The 16,949-nt window shown below is 39.7% G+C and overlaps 2 protein-coding genes and 1 long non-coding RNA gene across 11 annotated transcripts; 2 read left to right on the top strand and 1 right to left on the bottom strand.

The window, feature by feature from the left end:
• Positions 1-211: 211 nt before the first annotated feature.
• On the bottom strand, positions 212-12,059 carry PIGX (phosphatidylinositol glycan anchor biosynthesis class X). 7 transcript variants are annotated; one of them, XM_078389266.1, is made up of 9 exons: positions 11,217-11,448; positions 10,360-10,479; positions 9,244-9,369; positions 6,865-6,965; positions 5,757-5,814; positions 5,038-5,179; positions 4,379-4,592; positions 3,669-3,769; positions 212-2,803 (listed from the first exon to the last, which is right to left on the bottom strand). In XM_078389266.1, the coding sequence occupies exons 4-9, from the start codon at positions 6,935-6,937 to the stop codon at positions 2,645-2,647; spliced, it is 747 nt and encodes a 248-aa protein (XP_078245392.1). In that variant the 5' UTR covers positions 6,938-6,965; positions 9,244-9,369; positions 10,360-10,479; positions 11,217-11,448; the 3' UTR covers positions 212-2,644. The 7 variants fall into 7 exon arrangements, with proteins under 7 accessions (XP_078245392.1, XP_020641978.1, XP_078245393.1 ...); XM_020786319.3 differs by lacking the exon at positions 11,217-11,448 and adding an exon at positions 10,646-10,778; XM_078389267.1 differs by lacking the exon at positions 11,217-11,448 and adding an exon at positions 10,558-10,774.
• LOC144587850 (uncharacterized) lies at positions 10,835-11,147 on the top strand. Its single transcript, XR_013543034.1, has 2 exons — positions 10,835-10,951; positions 11,028-11,147. It is a non-coding gene; the product is annotated as an uncharacterized LOC144587850 (long non-coding RNA).
• Positions 11,437-15,072, top strand: CEP19 (centrosomal protein 19). 3 transcript variants are annotated; one of them, XM_020786325.3, is made up of 3 exons: positions 11,437-11,571; positions 12,269-12,447; positions 14,408-15,072. In XM_020786325.3, exons 2-3 carry the CDS (start codon positions 12,303-12,305, stop codon positions 14,767-14,769), a joined length of 507 nt encoding a protein of 168 aa, XP_020641984.1. In that variant the 5' UTR covers positions 11,437-11,571; positions 12,269-12,302; the 3' UTR covers positions 14,770-15,072. The 3 variants fall into 3 exon arrangements, with proteins under 3 accessions (XP_020641984.1, XP_072851985.1, XP_072851983.1); XM_072995884.2 differs by lacking the exon at positions 11,437-11,571 and adding an exon at positions 11,658-11,784; XM_072995882.2 differs by lacking the exon at positions 11,437-11,571 and adding an exon at positions 11,951-12,095.
• The last annotated feature ends 1,877 nt before the right edge of the window (positions 15,073-16,949 follow it).

Below are 16,949 nucleotides of genomic sequence, written 5' to 3'. Positions count from 1 at the left end.
TTTGTGCCTACCTTCCATTGCCTACAGAAATTGTACGAGACAGCTGGAATGCTTCTACTGAGCTCTTATGCAATTTATGCTCTCACCTCTCATTTACTTCACCTTCCATACAAGACCTGCTTTTCCTTTAAAATAATAATATTCACCACTTCACCTGGAAACAAAGCCATCCATAACCACTTAATACACTACTATTTCACAAGACTAGGCACATTGCCATGTCCCCTTTTTTATTAAGTTCAGTAACAGTATAATCACAGTACAAAAACAGCCATTAAGAAGCTCTATATAGCCCCTTTAAACATTCCGCCAAGCTTCAAGAAATGCTGTACTAAAAAGTGTCACTCTCCAGGTGGCATTAACTGTAGCTGCCATCTCTTGTCCTTGAATATAATGGCTAGGGCTGATAGCAATTACTATCTAACAGCAGTCTAACAACTGCTGGAGGGCAACAGTCCTCTGGCGTACACTGTGCTTTTGTTACCTTTATTTCTGTAGTCCGAGAAAGGAGAGAAAGATCTGCCTGGTCACAATAGAAAAATCAATTCATTTCCAACAACTTTCAGCTTGTTAATATTCTTGGATTCTGTAAATATGTATTCTTTGGCATTTTAATACATTTATTACATTTATAGTCACTTCCCTCTAGGATTCTCTCTCATCTTTTTTTTTTATTCACAGTAACCTAGTAAGGGCTAAGAGATAGTGACTAGCCTGTAATCACCCATTAAAGCTTCTGACTCTAGATCTCTATGATAGAAGTTCTTTTGTGTAAGAAAATATTTTTATGTCTAAGTGATACGTAAGTGCTTTTCTTGCTATGAATTCAAAGTACCAGCAAGTGAGATATAATTGTCCTTTTTTTTACATTACTGTAAACATATATCTGAAAATTTTATTTGTGTAAGAAACACACATACCATGTCAAATGTCTTATGAAGAACAGTACTCATTACCTCTTTTAGCAGCAGTAATTGAAACAACTCTAGCATGTGTTAATCCTTATATATTCTTTGTGATTTTTAAAAAATTTAATAGCATGCATTACTTGTGGAAAGCTTTTTTCTTTTCTTTTTTGCAGGGCAGAGCAACTCTTCTACCCATGCCTCCTTACTCTTTCCATGAATTCTAATTATTTGTCAAATTAAATGACAGAACTTCCATTCCATTCATCATCATATCCAAATGAAGTAATCCTGACTTACATTTCAAAATTGCTATGTAAGCATTGCATTTAAAGTTATCTAACCAGATACAAAAACATTTAGACATGAAATTTTTTATGATGGAATTACATAGGCCAGCTTCCAACATAAAGTTCAGTAGGTATAACTATAAAAATAGCATACAACTATGTCACATCAACATTAAATCAAAAGGAACTAAGAACAAAATTAAAACATATATCTGAAGAGTTTATGCAAAATAAAAATTAGCTAATCTTAAAGATGCCACAATTCTGGTTTCTCTTTTGATTAAAAAAACAGATTTACAGCTGACCTCACATTATGTGCCACAGCTGCTCATATACAGATAATGGAGTTACCAAAAATAGCCCATGTGCAATTGTTTTCTTTAATGGCTCCCTTCTCCCTAAACAGATGCAGAGCAATTTTCATAGAGAAATTAGTATTACTTCAGCTATCATCCCTCAGTTCTTCCCAACGGAAGAACAAAAGACCAGTGTACCAGAACAAATCATCAGCCAGTAGAGAAAGATGCCACAAAACAAGCTTTTCCTGAAGCTTTAATGGAGACTCAGAGAAAAAAATATATAATTTGAAGTGAATAATAAAAGTAAAAGTAAGAAATAACCAACTATATGCCTTCAGACCATTAACAGATATTGTATATTATAAAAGCAGAATATGAGGGAAAAAGCAGAACAATTTCTACTTCTATTTGGAAATAAGTACTGTATTCAATACTCTTTCAATTAAAAACATGACCTTTCCCTTGGGATTTGATTTTTTTTTTAGCAGCCACTTCATGCTCCGTAGTGATCTTTATTACTTGTTGACAATAGAAAATTTAAGGAAACTTTAGAAACTGCTCAGTTTTTCCATTAATGAAGCAATTTCCTCTCTGAATTTCCTCCTGTTTTCATCACTAAAGATTTACATTCAGTGTTTTCAAGGTTTTGGAATAATTCTGCCAGTTCTGTTATCTCCTCTGAGCACTGTATTTATCCAGTCTACCACTTAAAACTTCATCCTGAAGTGATATTACTACTTAGAATTCAGTTTTGTCTGTTTGAGTTCTATTTCTGAACTGTCATAGAATAAGAAGTAGATTATATTTTAAAACATTCACCCATTCCTAGTGATATCAGAACTGCTTATAAGCAGGCAGGTATCATTATCACAGAATTAAATTACATGAAAGCTTCGGAGATAAACAGGTATCTGATACTGGATTTGCCTCTTCAGAAGACTTTTATAAAATTCTCAGGGTAAAATGAATTAGAAGCTATACAGCAAAGGAAACTTGGAAGGATATAGTCAAAAAATAGATGTTAGGCCTACTCCTGATTTGTAAGACAACTATAAGCCTGTTCTTCTGTTCCTGTCCCAGGTTTGTCTGCTGCATTTAGACAGTCTAACAACTTATCCCTGATGATTCAATAACAAAGTCTTGTTTGATTTCACGGAGAGCTCTGAACAAAGGAAAAATCTCCATGCTTGAATAAAGCTAACAGAACAATGCTGGAACACAATACTGTGGCAAGAAGAGTTATGGTGCACACCATTGTGAGATGATCGCTGAAACCAACTGGTATCTGCAGTTTTAATTCCTTGTTTTCCTAAGAAAGCAAAGTTGGAAATTAAAAGTCAAATGAGATTTCCATTTAAAATGCATATTCCTAACAAGCTTTTGCATTTAAATTGCAACAATTAGAAGATTAATCTGCAAAATGGTATTAAGATCTCATAAATAAATAAATATCTGATATTCTTTGACATAGTTTGACAGTGCTGTAGATCTCTAACTCAATTTTTATGGTTTTCAATTGTTTTAAGTTTTCATTTCTTAAAATTGTTAATTGTTTTATTGTCTGCAATCCACCATAAGATTTTATGATACAGAAGAGAATAGAAATATGTTGATACAGGATAGAAATAAATTGATACATAAAATAATACTACTGTATTTTAATCAAATGTTTCCATCTAATAGTCTATTCCAACACTTTACATTTTAAAAGGTTCCTTGCATTAAGCTCTTTTACAATACAACCCTATACATATCAGCACTTAGTCCCACTGAATTCACTGAGTTTAATCCCAAATAAGTGCACATATGGCTGAAATCCATGAATATATTCCAACTAAAATAAGCCCACTGAACCAATGGAACTTACAGAAGAGTTTTCTCATCAAATCCCTTATTAATGTACTTACTCCAGTTGCAACTTACAATGGAATTTCAGTCACTATGTTAATTCTTCTACCTTATAGCATTAGAATTTGGAAATACAATTTCCAGTCAAATGACCTTTCTATAGGGAAGAACAATTAATACCAGAAAGTGGAGCTACAGTTCTATGATATGTATAGTATAACTTTCACCAATTATAAACAAGAACTGAAACTAGAATAAGCCAGATATCTCAGACATTATTTAGATAGCGGAATTTCTAGAAAAACCATGTGGTGTAAGGAACGCACAGTTTTGAAGTTTATTTTGTCCCAGTGGCACATCTTTAGACTTTCCAGGGAACATGGGGCTTCTACTGCTGTTTCTTTCAAACATTCTATAAACAGGAAGGCTAGGATAAGCAAAAAGAAAAGAAATACATAGAATAAACAACATATTCAGAAAACATATTATTAATAGTTTAAGTAAAGCTTTCCTCAATACTTAATTTAGGTTTAGTTATGTCCTTAGTGGGGACATAATGTCCAAGGGACGTGGTGGCGCTGTGGGCTAAACCACAGAAGCCTGTGCTGCAGGGTCAGAAGACCAAGCAGTTGTAAGATCGAATCCACGCGACGGAGTGAGCGCCCATCGCTTGTCCCAGCTCCCGCCAACCTAGCGGTTCGAAAGCATGCAAATGCAAGTAGATTAATAGGGACCACCTCGGTGGGAAGGTAACAGCGTTCCATGTCTAAGTCGCACTGGCCATGTGACCATGGAAGGTTGTCTTCGGACAAAACGCTGGCTCTGTGGCTTGGAAACGGGGATGAGCACCGCCCCCTAGAGTCAAACACGACTGGACAAAAATTGTCAAGGGGAACCTTTACCTTTACCTATGTCCTTAGTATATCTACCAAATCTACATGCTCCAGGGTTTTTTGATTCAGCAGGACTCACTATTTTTCTTCCAATATTTACCATCTTGTTTCCAAAATAAAATAAAAAAATCAGTGTTTCTCACATTTCTGACAACTGATCAATACTTCTGGACTCTCCAGTAAAGCAGAGATTTTTCCATCATTCTTTACTGGTCGGTGGTACCGACAGTGTAGAGGTAATAATGCTTGAAAACAGGAAAGGCATTCAGGATCAGGTTTCATGTAAACAAGGACAGAAATGTCAGTGCCTAAGTATTCAGGAACTTCCAAATCCACATTATCTGTAATCACCAATGCCTACAGAAAAAGAACAAATCTATAATGAAAAGCAGTGAATTGTTTCAGAATTACCTTGAGATATTGATCCAGACCTGCCCACCACCTGATATACAGAATTTCTCTGATACAGGTAAATGATTAATGATTAAACATATGACTTTTCCTCCTTCTCCTTCTGGTTATTACTATTATTTATTAGTTTATTTTCTACTTCACCTTTCTATTAGACAATACTATTCAAAGTACAGTACAAGGACTACTACTATTAGTTCACTGCATTTCTACCCCACCTTTCCACTATACAGTAACATGAAACCTTATTTTCATCCAGCAAAGAATTATTGCTTACATATATACAGTATAAACAAATACACATCATGAAAAGTTAAGCTACATGTGTATGCTCACTACTAAATATTTTATAACTTCTTCCAATTAGTTTTCCATGATGTCAGCTTCCTACCTCAGTGAGATTGTGCTTTTGCAAAGAGGTAAGTTCATAGGGATCCACATATAGTCCTTTTGGAAGGTGTACTTTAATTGCTACTGTGCAGCTTCCTACAGCTTCAACAGCTGTACCAAGATTTACCTTAATTAGGAGATCTCTGACATTTCAAAGAAGAAAACAATTTTTAAAACTTTCTTCACACTTAAAAAACTTACAAATAACAAAGAAAAAAATCCCTACTGTATAAAATGCCCTTAAAAGTCTATAAAACTGTATTTTTATATTTAATCTGCAATTTATTTTCTGAGGCAGCACAGTTCTGAACTTGGAAAATAAGCTCCACTGATGAAAGGTATGTGAACACATAAATATCTGGCAGGAGATCTTATTTGCTTTGCTGCTCCCATTCAGACTACAAAATATCATCAGAGCAGAAACTGAAAAGGTCCCAGTCCAGTTAATCATGCATCACTTTACTGCAATCTCAGCATGACTAGACAGTACAATAAACTGGCTATGAAATTATATGTCTGAGAGCTTATATTAGAGGTTATGTTAACAATTATTCATGAATGTTTTTGTTATGCCACAGTAAGTCCATATGCAAACCAGCAGTTATTTATTAGGTCATATACAACTCTTTTAGGACTAGACAATGTAAAAGGTTGAGGATTCATTTCTCTTGAAAACATTAATAAAAAACCTTGCTCAGCACCTGACTGTCACAGAATTACCTGTGAAAGCCATCCTTTAAAAGTTGTTGCATAACCTCAGGACATGTGTTCTGTGCATCTATAAAAACAGAGATGGTATAAGAAATGTAGTTATTTTGGGGTTTTTTCCCCAATATGAATATACTTGTAACACAAAGATATTTCAAGTTTGACTAGAATGCCTTTTGCAAGAGATATGAAATTAGAAAGGTGTGATCATATAAATGGAATTCTGTCTTGAAATTATTGCAGACAACAGCCTTTTAAGCCAGCCTTGTACTTTGTATTACACGACTTCCCTTGACAACTTTCTTATATGTTGGGTTCTGTCCTTTTCTTTGTGATCCTTTAAATTGTCTTAAAATTGTGTTTTTAATACTGTTTTAATAGTTTGCCTTGTTTTCTGTTTCAGATGTAATCTGTTATTATTGTGGGCACCATAAGTCCTATAAAATAAAAGAAACTGAAGACACCCAGCGGCAAATGCAATATCCTGTCCAACTCTCCCTTACCACCTCCATCTTTGAACAAAAGGGAAAAAATAGGAGATCATGATTACTGACTGTGTGGCCACATGTCTCTCACCAGAGAACATTGATCACTGCAGCAGCCAGTTTCTGGCTGTGCTCCATTTTAATGGCAGGAAAAAAAAGGAAAAAATGTCAACAGTCCTTGATATTTATCTGGCCAGAGAAACAAAACACAAATCTGTGGCTACTGATTACATTTTCAGGGACAGAAACACTCAAATGCAGAGAGAAAAAGGATAGTTGAGGAATAAGTGTCAGTTTCTGAAAATACTTAATGTCTAGGCAATTTTAGTCTTTCAATCTAGGGAAGAAATCTAACTACTCACCACAGTAGTGAGACTCTCCTGTGGATGAAGTGGAAAGGCTAAAACAATTATAAATCAATGACATGTAAATCTACCAAACCTTAAATATGTTAGGATACAGTCAATAGTGTAATGGACTGCATAATGTATCTTAAAACATAATACTACATCCATAGAGGCTATTTAAACAATATACGGCACCTTGTACAAGCCAGGCATTATATACTGGTTTTATATAATTTATTCACCAACTGGTTTCATGGGATGGGGGGACTGAGATAAATTGCAACTTACTAATGTACTCTGCCATGCACAAACACACAAATATCCAAAATGGAAGGATGTCCATCTGAAGAAGCATGTTCATTTCCTGCTGTTAACATCTCAGAATGAGACTACAAAGAAAAATATATTATAATAACAGCTTTTGTTGCATAGTTTAGTATTGTGACACAACTGTATGCTAGTTGCAGCAATGATTCAGTCAATCTAACAAAATGCTTTAGACTTAAGTTCCCATGAAAGGGGGCAAATAAGCAGAGAAATCTTACTACTTTCACTGTACAGTATATACTCTTTCCAAACCCCTCCTAAAACTATGTCTGCACACTTTGGTATAAACTATGAATCTGTATATTTGAAGTACACAAAAATACAGAAATAGTGATCATATAAAATTTCAAAGACAAAGCAATCATACGAAAGTCTTCAAGTAATGCAGAACTGGCATTTCCAAAGATCTAAAGATGCATATGCTGACAAACAAAACATATATTATCATGTCCAAAATGGTTCCCTCATTAGAAAATCTGAACCAAATTTTAAAAGCAATATTCATCATAATGTGTATATTTTTCAATACAGGTACATTTGCATTCAGATACCCACCCAGCCAATGTCAATATGGTGAATGGGCTGAAATAAAACCAGAGAAAAGTTGTGACTTGGAAAAGCAAACAAGTAGGTGACCGTGGAGAGAGGGAATAACCAGGGAGAAAGCCTCTATCAAAGACATTTGTTGTTGTTTAGCAGTTAAGTCGTGTCCGACTCTTCATGACCCCATGGATCAGAGCATGCCAGATGGTCCTGTCTTCCACTACCTCCCGGAGTCTGGTCAAATTCATGTTGGTAGCTTCGATGACACTGTCCATCCATCTCATCCTCTGTTGTCCCCTTCTCCTCTTGCCTTCACACTTTCCCAACATCAGGGTCTTTTCCAGGGAGTCTTCTTTTCTCATGAAATGGCCAAAGTATTGAAGCCTCAGCTTCAGGATCTGTCCTTCCAGTGAGCACTCAGGGTTGATTTCCTTTAGAATGGATAGGTTTGATCTCCTTGCAGTCTAGGGGACTCTCAAGAGCCTCCTCCAGTACAATTCAAAGGCATCAATTCTTCGGCGGTCAGCCTTCTTTATGGTCCAGCTCTCACTTCCATACATCACTACTGGAAAAACCAGCTTTGACTACGTGGACCTTTGTTGGCAAGGTGATGTCTCTGCTTTTTAAGATGCTATCTAGGTTTGTCATCAGTTTCCTACCAAGAAGCAGGCATCCTTTAATTTCGTGGCTGCTGTCACCATCAATGACATTATATTTTTGTAATTAGGTTGTTCTAATTTAAGCAGTTTCTCGTCTTTAACACAATTAACCACAGGAGACAGGATATCTTTAACCGAACGTTTACTATCTTCAGGAGGAGAAGGGTGTTCAATAATTTCAGTAGGTCCAACAGAACGATTGACCATAGGCGAACCAGCCCACATCATGCAGTCCCATCTGTGTTGTTCTCTCCTTCAATGCTGTGACATCCCAAATCTCTTCTGATCGGTCAGCTTCCTCAAAGGGGTGCTCCTTACCATGCATATGGTCCCACAGCATGGGTGATGTGTCCACTCTCCTTCCCGTGGTGTCTCTCCAGTGAGGATAGGGTCCGGATGTACTACCTTCTTCCAAGGACCCTTCCCTCTCGGGTAGACATACTGTACACTGTCCATTCTAGCGGATCCAACTCCCCCATCTCAACTTATATACCCATCACTGTGTCCACATGTGTGTCAACCCCCTCTCTCACTGCCTGTTTCTTCTCTCCTGGGAAAGGAGAACTTATATGGTCCTTCTTCCTTTTCTTGTCCCCAACTACATATTTATTTCTCTTCCTCTCCTGTTTCTATCTATTCCTCCAAACCCCAACTCCTCTCTCTTCCCACCTTTCCCCCCTCCGCCCCTTCAATTGCTTGACCCCCCTTTTAAAGTCATATCTTGAACAATCGTGGGTAAGTTATATAATACGGTATCATCTCCTTCCACCCAAGACATTTGAAGGGACAGCTCACTTCCTGGTTTGGCCGCTTTAATCGGTCCCTCTTCACAATTTTATTCATGTCCTGCTGGTAGGTTTTTCTATAGATATCTGGTTGGTAACTATGAAAATGGATGCTGCACTGAACAGGCTTTCCATCTGCTCCAGCAGGGCTCTTCTTATTGCTCACATCAAACATACCATACATAGGCACACTGAATTTATGGCACAGCAGCAGCATTAGGCCATAAACCCAGGGTGCCTATGTATGGTATGTTTGATGTGAGCAATAAGAAGAGCTGCATCATAAATATCAGCAACAGCAATGTGTATGTTATTTATTTATTTATTATTTATTTAAAATATTTTTACCCCACCTTTCTCCACATAAGGCCCCAAGGCAACATGGAGAGACTTGCATATTTTTCCACATAGTAGTGCTTCCAGTTTTAAAAGTTGTGTTTATGTGGTGCTCTCAACACACACACAGAGAGACAGACACACTGACACACACAAACACACACACACACAGAGAGAGAGAGAGAGAGAGAGAGAGAGAGAGAGTTGTTTAACATTCTGCAACTTCAAGGCATCTCTGCTTTAAGTTATTCCTCAGTCAAGTTAATCAGCTAGCATGTAAAACTCAGGATATCCAGGAATGTTTATAAATATACTATATATGTACACTTATAGCAATACACACATCTCTTCTCATATATTTTTCTTTAATTTCCTGAAGATTTCCCCAACATTTCAAGTGATGTTGTAACTATATAGAAATGTACCCAGGCTTACAAACAAATAAATGACAATCACCCTTCTGTAACTTTGTCTTGTTTCTTTATCCTTTTAATAGTCCAAAGCTAGTGTGTCAGGTTGCACTATAGTTCAGTAGTGCCATACTGATCCATCTCGAAATGGGGAAATGCTATATTTTGTTACAATCCACATGTTAAAGTTCAATGCATCAAATAAATAATGTCATATTTTGTTTTGATTATAGACATTTTAGCCAACAGGATAAGTTTGTTTTATTTTGCTGGGGGGGGGGAATAAACCCTCCTCCTCCCGCACCAGTAGCCTCAAAAAGAAAATACAGGATTACACAGACTTGCATAGAACACATTTACTCCAGCAAGTATTTTGTGCACAAACGAAGTAAGCAAGTAAAATCAGAAGGCCTGTGGCAATGAGTGCATCTTTCACAAACAGAGGAACTTCTGACGGTGAGTCAGGAGAACTCAAGGAGAGCTGGCAGTGCCCCCGACCAGTACGTGGTTGAGCAAAGCTTTCCTCTCGGCTGGACAAGGAAACACCTTTCCACAGGCAGCCAGTCGGCTTCAGAGTACAGTATGGCTCCCCTCCTCCCCTTCATAATGAGTTAGGGTCGGGAAGAGCCAAAGGCTCGGAAAGCGGTCGGCCAACGCCTCGCCTCGCCTCCCCTGTCCCTACAAACGACGCCTCAGGCAGGTCTTTACACCACTACCCCTTACCTCAAAGACAGAGCGGCCTCTTCCTCAAAGGCCGAAGGCCCCTACGAAGGTGTCCACTTCCCGCGCCCGACTGGAAAGCGTAAGCAGATAGCATGGTTTGTTTGTCCGCCGTGTTTCTGCCTAACGAACCAAAAAGATACATGTGAATAGGACAGAACCCACGACAAGAAAAGAAAATGGAAGGAAGTGTCGAGTAACCTTGTGTTCTGTGCTGTCAAGTCGGAACCGATTTGCCACCCTAATAGGGCTTTCAAAGAAAGTCACATATTTAAGGAGAAGGTTTTACCAGTTCGACCTCCCCTGTGAGTTTCCACGGCCAAGTGGGGATTCGAACTCTCTTCTCCAGAGTCCTAGTCTGTCCACATCGGGAATTCCTCACACACACCCGACAAAGCAGGCATCTCTTTAGACAATAACGTTGAGGGTCCTGAATTGACAGCCGCGCGGGCGCTGTTGCTATGGTGATAAAGGGACCGGAGGAGGCGTGTGCGACGATCAGCTGCTGGGGAAGAGAAAACTTGAAGGGAGGTGGATAGTGGCGCGTGCCTTCCCGATGAGTTGAAAATCGATGTTATTAGATTATATATTTTAGGTTAGTTATAATCAACATAGAATCCTAAGCCCTCTGCGTGGCTTTTTATACTCTGCTTGCCTTCTTGTTCTTTCAGGATAAGAAGGCAAATCTAAAAAATGCGGAAAACATTGATGACAAAAATAAACGAGCTTTTAAGTCAATAATGCGCACCAACACATTGCAAAAGAAAGACAATTCCATCTCCCTGGACGACCCTCCGCCCCGCCGGCAGTGAACGTGAAAGCTTTGCGGCTACTTGGAAACAAAGGACAATGCTACTTACTCATTGGAAACAACGCGCAGAGCTCAATCGGATCCACCCTAGATAAGTTGGGCTACACTTCCCATCATCCCCAGATAGTTAGTCAAATACCTCTGGCAGCGGCCAGGTTGGGGAAAACTCACGCGGCACAATATTTGCTGTTTAAATTGCTTAGGCCTCTTGGTACGCCGGAAGCTGAAGATTGCGGGGGGGGGGGGGAGGCAGCCATTCAAATGTTGGGAGAACGGAGAACATCAACACCCGACCTTGACAGACGCCTCTGAGACGCGCAAAGAATTTTTTGTTGCGGCTCCCGCTACTGAAGAAAACAGCCTGCAGCCCTTCCAAGGAAAACGCCAAGGCCATTCGTACAAGGGTGAGCCTCTGAGAAGAGCTTTCGAGGGCCGGTAGCCCCGGCCTCCGGGCAGGAGCGCTCGCGTCCAAAGGGACTGGGGGGGGCAACTAAGGTGAAGCGCAGCATCCCCTCTCCGCCCGCCCGCCCGCCCGCGCCTGCCGGTGGGAGGCAACGCAGGAGAAGCGGCTCGGAAGAAGCGTCGCGCCCCCTTGCAGCTGGCCGTTCCGAGTCTAGGTGCTTCGGCCTCTCCGTCCCCTGTCCTTTTTCGGGCACCTTGGCTCTCATTTCTCGCCCGGCTCCCACTTTTCCCAGGCTCCCTTCTCTGGCGGCCTCTCTAACCCCCCCCCCTTCAATCATCCTACTAGCCCCATCACCTGATGCTCGACGTCACTCCGGCTGAGGGGAAAGGGAGAGAGTGGCGGCGGCGGCGGCGGCGGCTGTTTTGCTTCCCGGACAGGCCTTCTCTTTCCGTCCTAGCCCACCCACCGCCCCAGCTGCTCCTTTGTGAACGCAATTGGGCGATCCGAAGTCTCATCCCGAAGACGGTGAGACCAGATTCTCTCGCGCCGCCGCCCGCCCCGCCGCCCCCCCCCGATCTGGCGCGATTCTCAGTTTGCCAGAGGCTGTAATCCAGTGCGAGGAATGTCGTACTGATCCTGTTCAAAACGCTGCTGCTTGGCTTTTCTCTATTATTTTCCTAACTCAACTTGTCTCCTAGGCACAGAAAATTGGGATGTCTCCTGACTGAACTGATGGCAGGAGTTGGGATGTCTTATGTTGCCAAGAAGTGTGGCATCCGATTACAGCCTCCATCTATTATTTTAATCTATGAAGATAAGCTCAAGAGTAACATGCGCAAGCGCATCATGCCTGTCCGAAATTTCTCCAAGTTTTCAGGTACTGTACTTCATGCTTGTTTTGGTAATGTATGGGTATTCCCCGTATGTGCCTTCTAGGCACTGAATACTGATTGCTGCAGAAGGAGAATGTCAGAGAGTGAGTGTGTTCTGTCCTCCTTAACTTGACTTAGTGGAACTCTTCTTAAAATAGGCAAACCCATGCACCATAGAAATTTGTCAGTTAGAGTGAACTCATGAGTGCAGTTGCACTCATGTCCTGCTGGTGAGCTTTCCTTAGGCAGTAGATTGTCCACTATGTGAACTGAATGTTGGACTTCATAGGGTGAATGCTGCTTCACTCTTCTAATGTTACATCTGACAGATATAGAACATAAGAGCCATGATGGATCAAACAGAAAACGGGCCTTTCAAGTCAAATATTGAGTTCAGAGAAGCCCACAAGCAAGGCATAAATGCAGCAGCTTTCTCTTGCTCATACTCCCCAGCAACTGAAATACAGAGGCACACCACCTCTGGTACTAGCAGAAATAACTTGTAGCTGTTGATAGCCTCATCCTTTACCGATATGTCCAGTTCCCCATTTAAAATCCTCTCTACAGAAAATTGAGATGTCTCCAACACAGATGAACATAAATTGTGCTTCTTCTATGCACTGTTTTAACATTTAATGCATAGATCATATGTAGCATCGGCACTATTGTCTTGGTTTGGAAAAGACAGGTGTAATGAGGGTAAAGAGGCCAAGAGGATAATAGTATACTTCTATTCCTAGGAATAGCTAAATTTGTCTTCAAAGTTAATTGTGGAAAAAGAAAGATGATCCCACAAATTTGCAGAAGAAAACTTTTCTGCACAGTGCTGTTTACCTGGACTTCAGAAATTCCAATAGAAGTTTGTTTGTTTTTTGTTTTTATAGAAGATTTCCATAATTTTATTGTGATATATGAACAAACAAATGCATAGGTGTTCATAAGGCACTTTTAAAGAAATGAAGCATAAAAGAAGCACATAGAAACAAAATTCTCCTGATAACTTCCACTCATACATATCCCCATAATTTCTAATGTAAATCTGGCTTCAGTAGCTGTGGAACATCCTGTGAATTCTTTTCTCTTATGTCTCTCTTCATATATAGCCTGAAATATTGAACACAACGAAACATAAACAGAAATCTAGTGTTTAAGGCACTGGTTCTTAACCTTGGGTTACTCAGGAGTTTTTGGACTGCAACTCCCAGAAGCCTTCACCACCAACTGTACTGACTGGGGTTTCTGGGAGTTGCAGTTCAAAAGCATCTGAGTAACAAAGGTTAAGAACCACTGGTTTAAGGCATGCAATTTAACTCATGATGGAGGGAATTAATTTAAGTAATATTTCATTGTCTTTATGACAGCAGCCCTTCTGATGCCTTTGTTGACTGTTCTTGAAAAAATAGTGAATAACTTTTCTATTTGGTTCATAGAATGTTTCCCCTTCTGTTTTGTGGTTTATTTTGTGTAGCTGCATGGACTTCAAGATGAAAGATAGGCTGGTAAATAAATAACTGAACCAAACTGCATCCGTTTGAGGCTTATAGGTGCAGAGAAAAAGAAAAAATACAGTATATGACCTACAAAAGTATAGGAAACTGCAAGAACAGCAGTAGAACTAGACTTACAGCCCTTGCTTTCTCTATCCTGATATATTTCAGTAAATGTTCAGTTCACTTTGAAATCTATCCCACGATATTAACCTTGGCATCAGCTGCACATATGTAGCACATCAGCAACAGACTTGCTCCAGAATTCTGTCGTAATCCATCTCAAATATATGTCCTTTCAGTCTGCAGATTGTATTAATGCATCTGTGGTGATATTTTGGTCTCTTCTCAGTACGCAGTTGATAAGGACAGAAACAGTACATTATCCAACTTCCTTTAGGAAAAACATTTCTGAAAAGTGTTTGGATTATTTTTTTGTTACCTGGTTTCTCCCCCCCCCCCCCCCCCTTTGATGCAGACTGCAGCAGAGCAGCAGAGCAGCTAAAGAATAATCCTCGGCACAAGATCTATTTGGAAGGAGTCTCGTTGGAACAGTTACAAAAGTTATACCATTTGCTGCGATACCACTTGGAAGGACAAAGTTTGACTGAAAGTTTGGAAGCAGTTCAGCAAGAAAAAACAGTTGACCCAGAAGAGGATCTGAACAAACTGGATGATGATGAGTTAGCCAAAAGGAAAAGAATAATGGACGAGCTGTTTGAAAAGAACAGGAAAAAGAAAGAGGATCCTGATTTTGTCTACAATGTAGAGGTGACATTTCCACAGGATGAGGAACTTGAAGCTTGTGAGTGGGATACAGAATCAGATGAGGAATTCTGACCCAGAATAAGGTTCTGGGTTATATGGATCTGCTTACACTGGGAATGACTTTTTACTTGTGTTTTACCTATGTAAATAAAGCATACTCCCACGTATTTTAGCAACCAAAAAACTGACAAAACATACTAGTTGCTTGTGAATTTTGTATTGTCAAATCAGAGCAAAACTGATGCCTTTGTTTTCTTCATTAAAATGTAAACATGCTGATACTTGATTTTAAAAAGAGAGATGACTACACTCAAGAACAATTGTGTGTTAGTTCTGGCACCTCCTGCCCTAATTAAAATGTTGTTCAGAATCCTACAGTGGTGCCTTGACTTAAACCATAATCCATTTCAGAAGATGGACGTAACTCAAAATGGTCATAAGTCGAAGCATGCTTTCCCATAGGAATGCATTGAAATGCAATTAATCCATTCCGGCTGAAGAAAAAAATCACCAAAAAAAATCACTGCAAGACTCATTGGAAACATGATTAATCCCTTCCGGCCGAAGAGGGGGGGGAAGCAATCAAGTATGCAAGATCCATTGGAAATGCACAGAAAACAAACAGAGCAGATCAGAAATGCACAGAGAACAAAGGGGGCAGTTCGGAAATGCAAAGAAAACAACGGAAAAAGCAAGGGAAGCATGCAGGACCCATTGGAAATGGGGGGAAATACACTAAACCAAACCCCCCAAGAACCATTGGAAATGGGGAAAAAAACAAAAAACAAACAACCCCCCAAGACCCATTGGAAATGGGAAAAAACACTCCAAAAAGCAACAAAAACTCCCAAGAACCATTGGAAATCAGGGGGAAACCAAAACACAAACCAACCCCCCCAAGCCCTATCGGAAATGAGAAAAAAAAAAACCCAAAGCAACCAAACTTCCCAAGAACTATTGGAAATGGTGGAAAAAAAACAAACCCCCAAGACCCATCCGAATTGGAAAAAAACACTCCAAAAAGCAACAAAAAAACCCACCCATCACAGCATAGAAACATAACCCTCCCAGCCCAAAACCACACTGCAAAAACACCCAGAACAGTTTTTAAAAAGCAGAAAACAGCACCTTACCTTACCAGGCAGCCCGAAGCCTCCCTGCAAACACACACACACTCACTCAGAAGCAGAAGCGAGGCAGTCCCAAGCCGCCTCCGATGCACACTCTCTGACTGCTGGAGTGAAAGAACTACAAAGAAGCAGGCTCATCACCACCTACAGTTAGCAATTTGATTTCCCACCTTTTTTCCCTGCCTTTTTCTGTTTTAAGTGGAATCTCAGGCCGCAAGTCGAACCAAAATTTTGTGGCCAGAGCTGGTCGTAACTCGAAATGGTCATAAGTAGGAACATTCATAAATCGAGGCACCACTGTATTTATGGCCACATAACTGCAGCATAAATCTCAGCAGCAAATTAATTCAAGTTAAGATATCAGCATAGACACTTACTGTTGCACACTAAGTTGTGCAACTCACCCATGGAACAACAAATACCTCCATTGACTTTTTCACTACAGGCAATTTGCCACTGAGATTTAGATTGAGCTGGTTGGTAGGCATAACTAATAGGAGATTGGCTATTGAGTCTGCCTCAACAAAATGTCAGCACCTTTGGAATCAATTTCTTAATATAGCTAACCTACAGGCAGTGTATGTCTTATATCATCTTGTTATTTGTTCAGTTAGCTAGGATACCAGAGTTTGTCAAGTGAATGTTCTGGCTTCAACTGGCCTCTTTTTTTTGTAATTATGTTAATATATTAGCTAGGTATAAGACAAGATGGACAGGATTCAGCATAATAGAAGCAGAAGTCTTTCTTATCTGCTGCTCCTCCATAGCCCATCATTTAAAATCTGCTTTGGAGACTTTGTCAACCTCTAGAGCACCCTTTAAGGATATGGGTAGAGATGGGGACATCTCTCCAGTTTTGCTGATGAAAGCAATTCTGCCAGTGGGGGAGAACATAACTAGATTTCATCTGATATTTGCACTACTATTGCTTCACACCAAAATTATATATTCTTACCATGCATATACAATTGCTTTCTGTGGTGAGAGATATATAAACTTTAGGAAAACTTTAATCTTTGCTGGAAACATCTATAGCAGGTAGAATTAAATGCCAGCAAAGCTAGAAAAAAGGTTAATGTCTTTGTTACCTGGCTCTAATATACAATGCTCTTAGTAAGAAAT

This window comes from Pogona vitticeps, chromosome 3 (assembly GCF_051106095.1).
Source record: "Pogona vitticeps strain Pit_001003342236 chromosome 3, PviZW2.1, whole genome shotgun sequence".
Lineage (NCBI taxonomy): Eukaryota > Metazoa > Chordata > Lepidosauria > Squamata > Agamidae > Pogona > Pogona vitticeps.
Note: the sequence above shows the minus strand (reverse complement) of the source record. Positions and strands in the feature narration are given on the sequence as shown.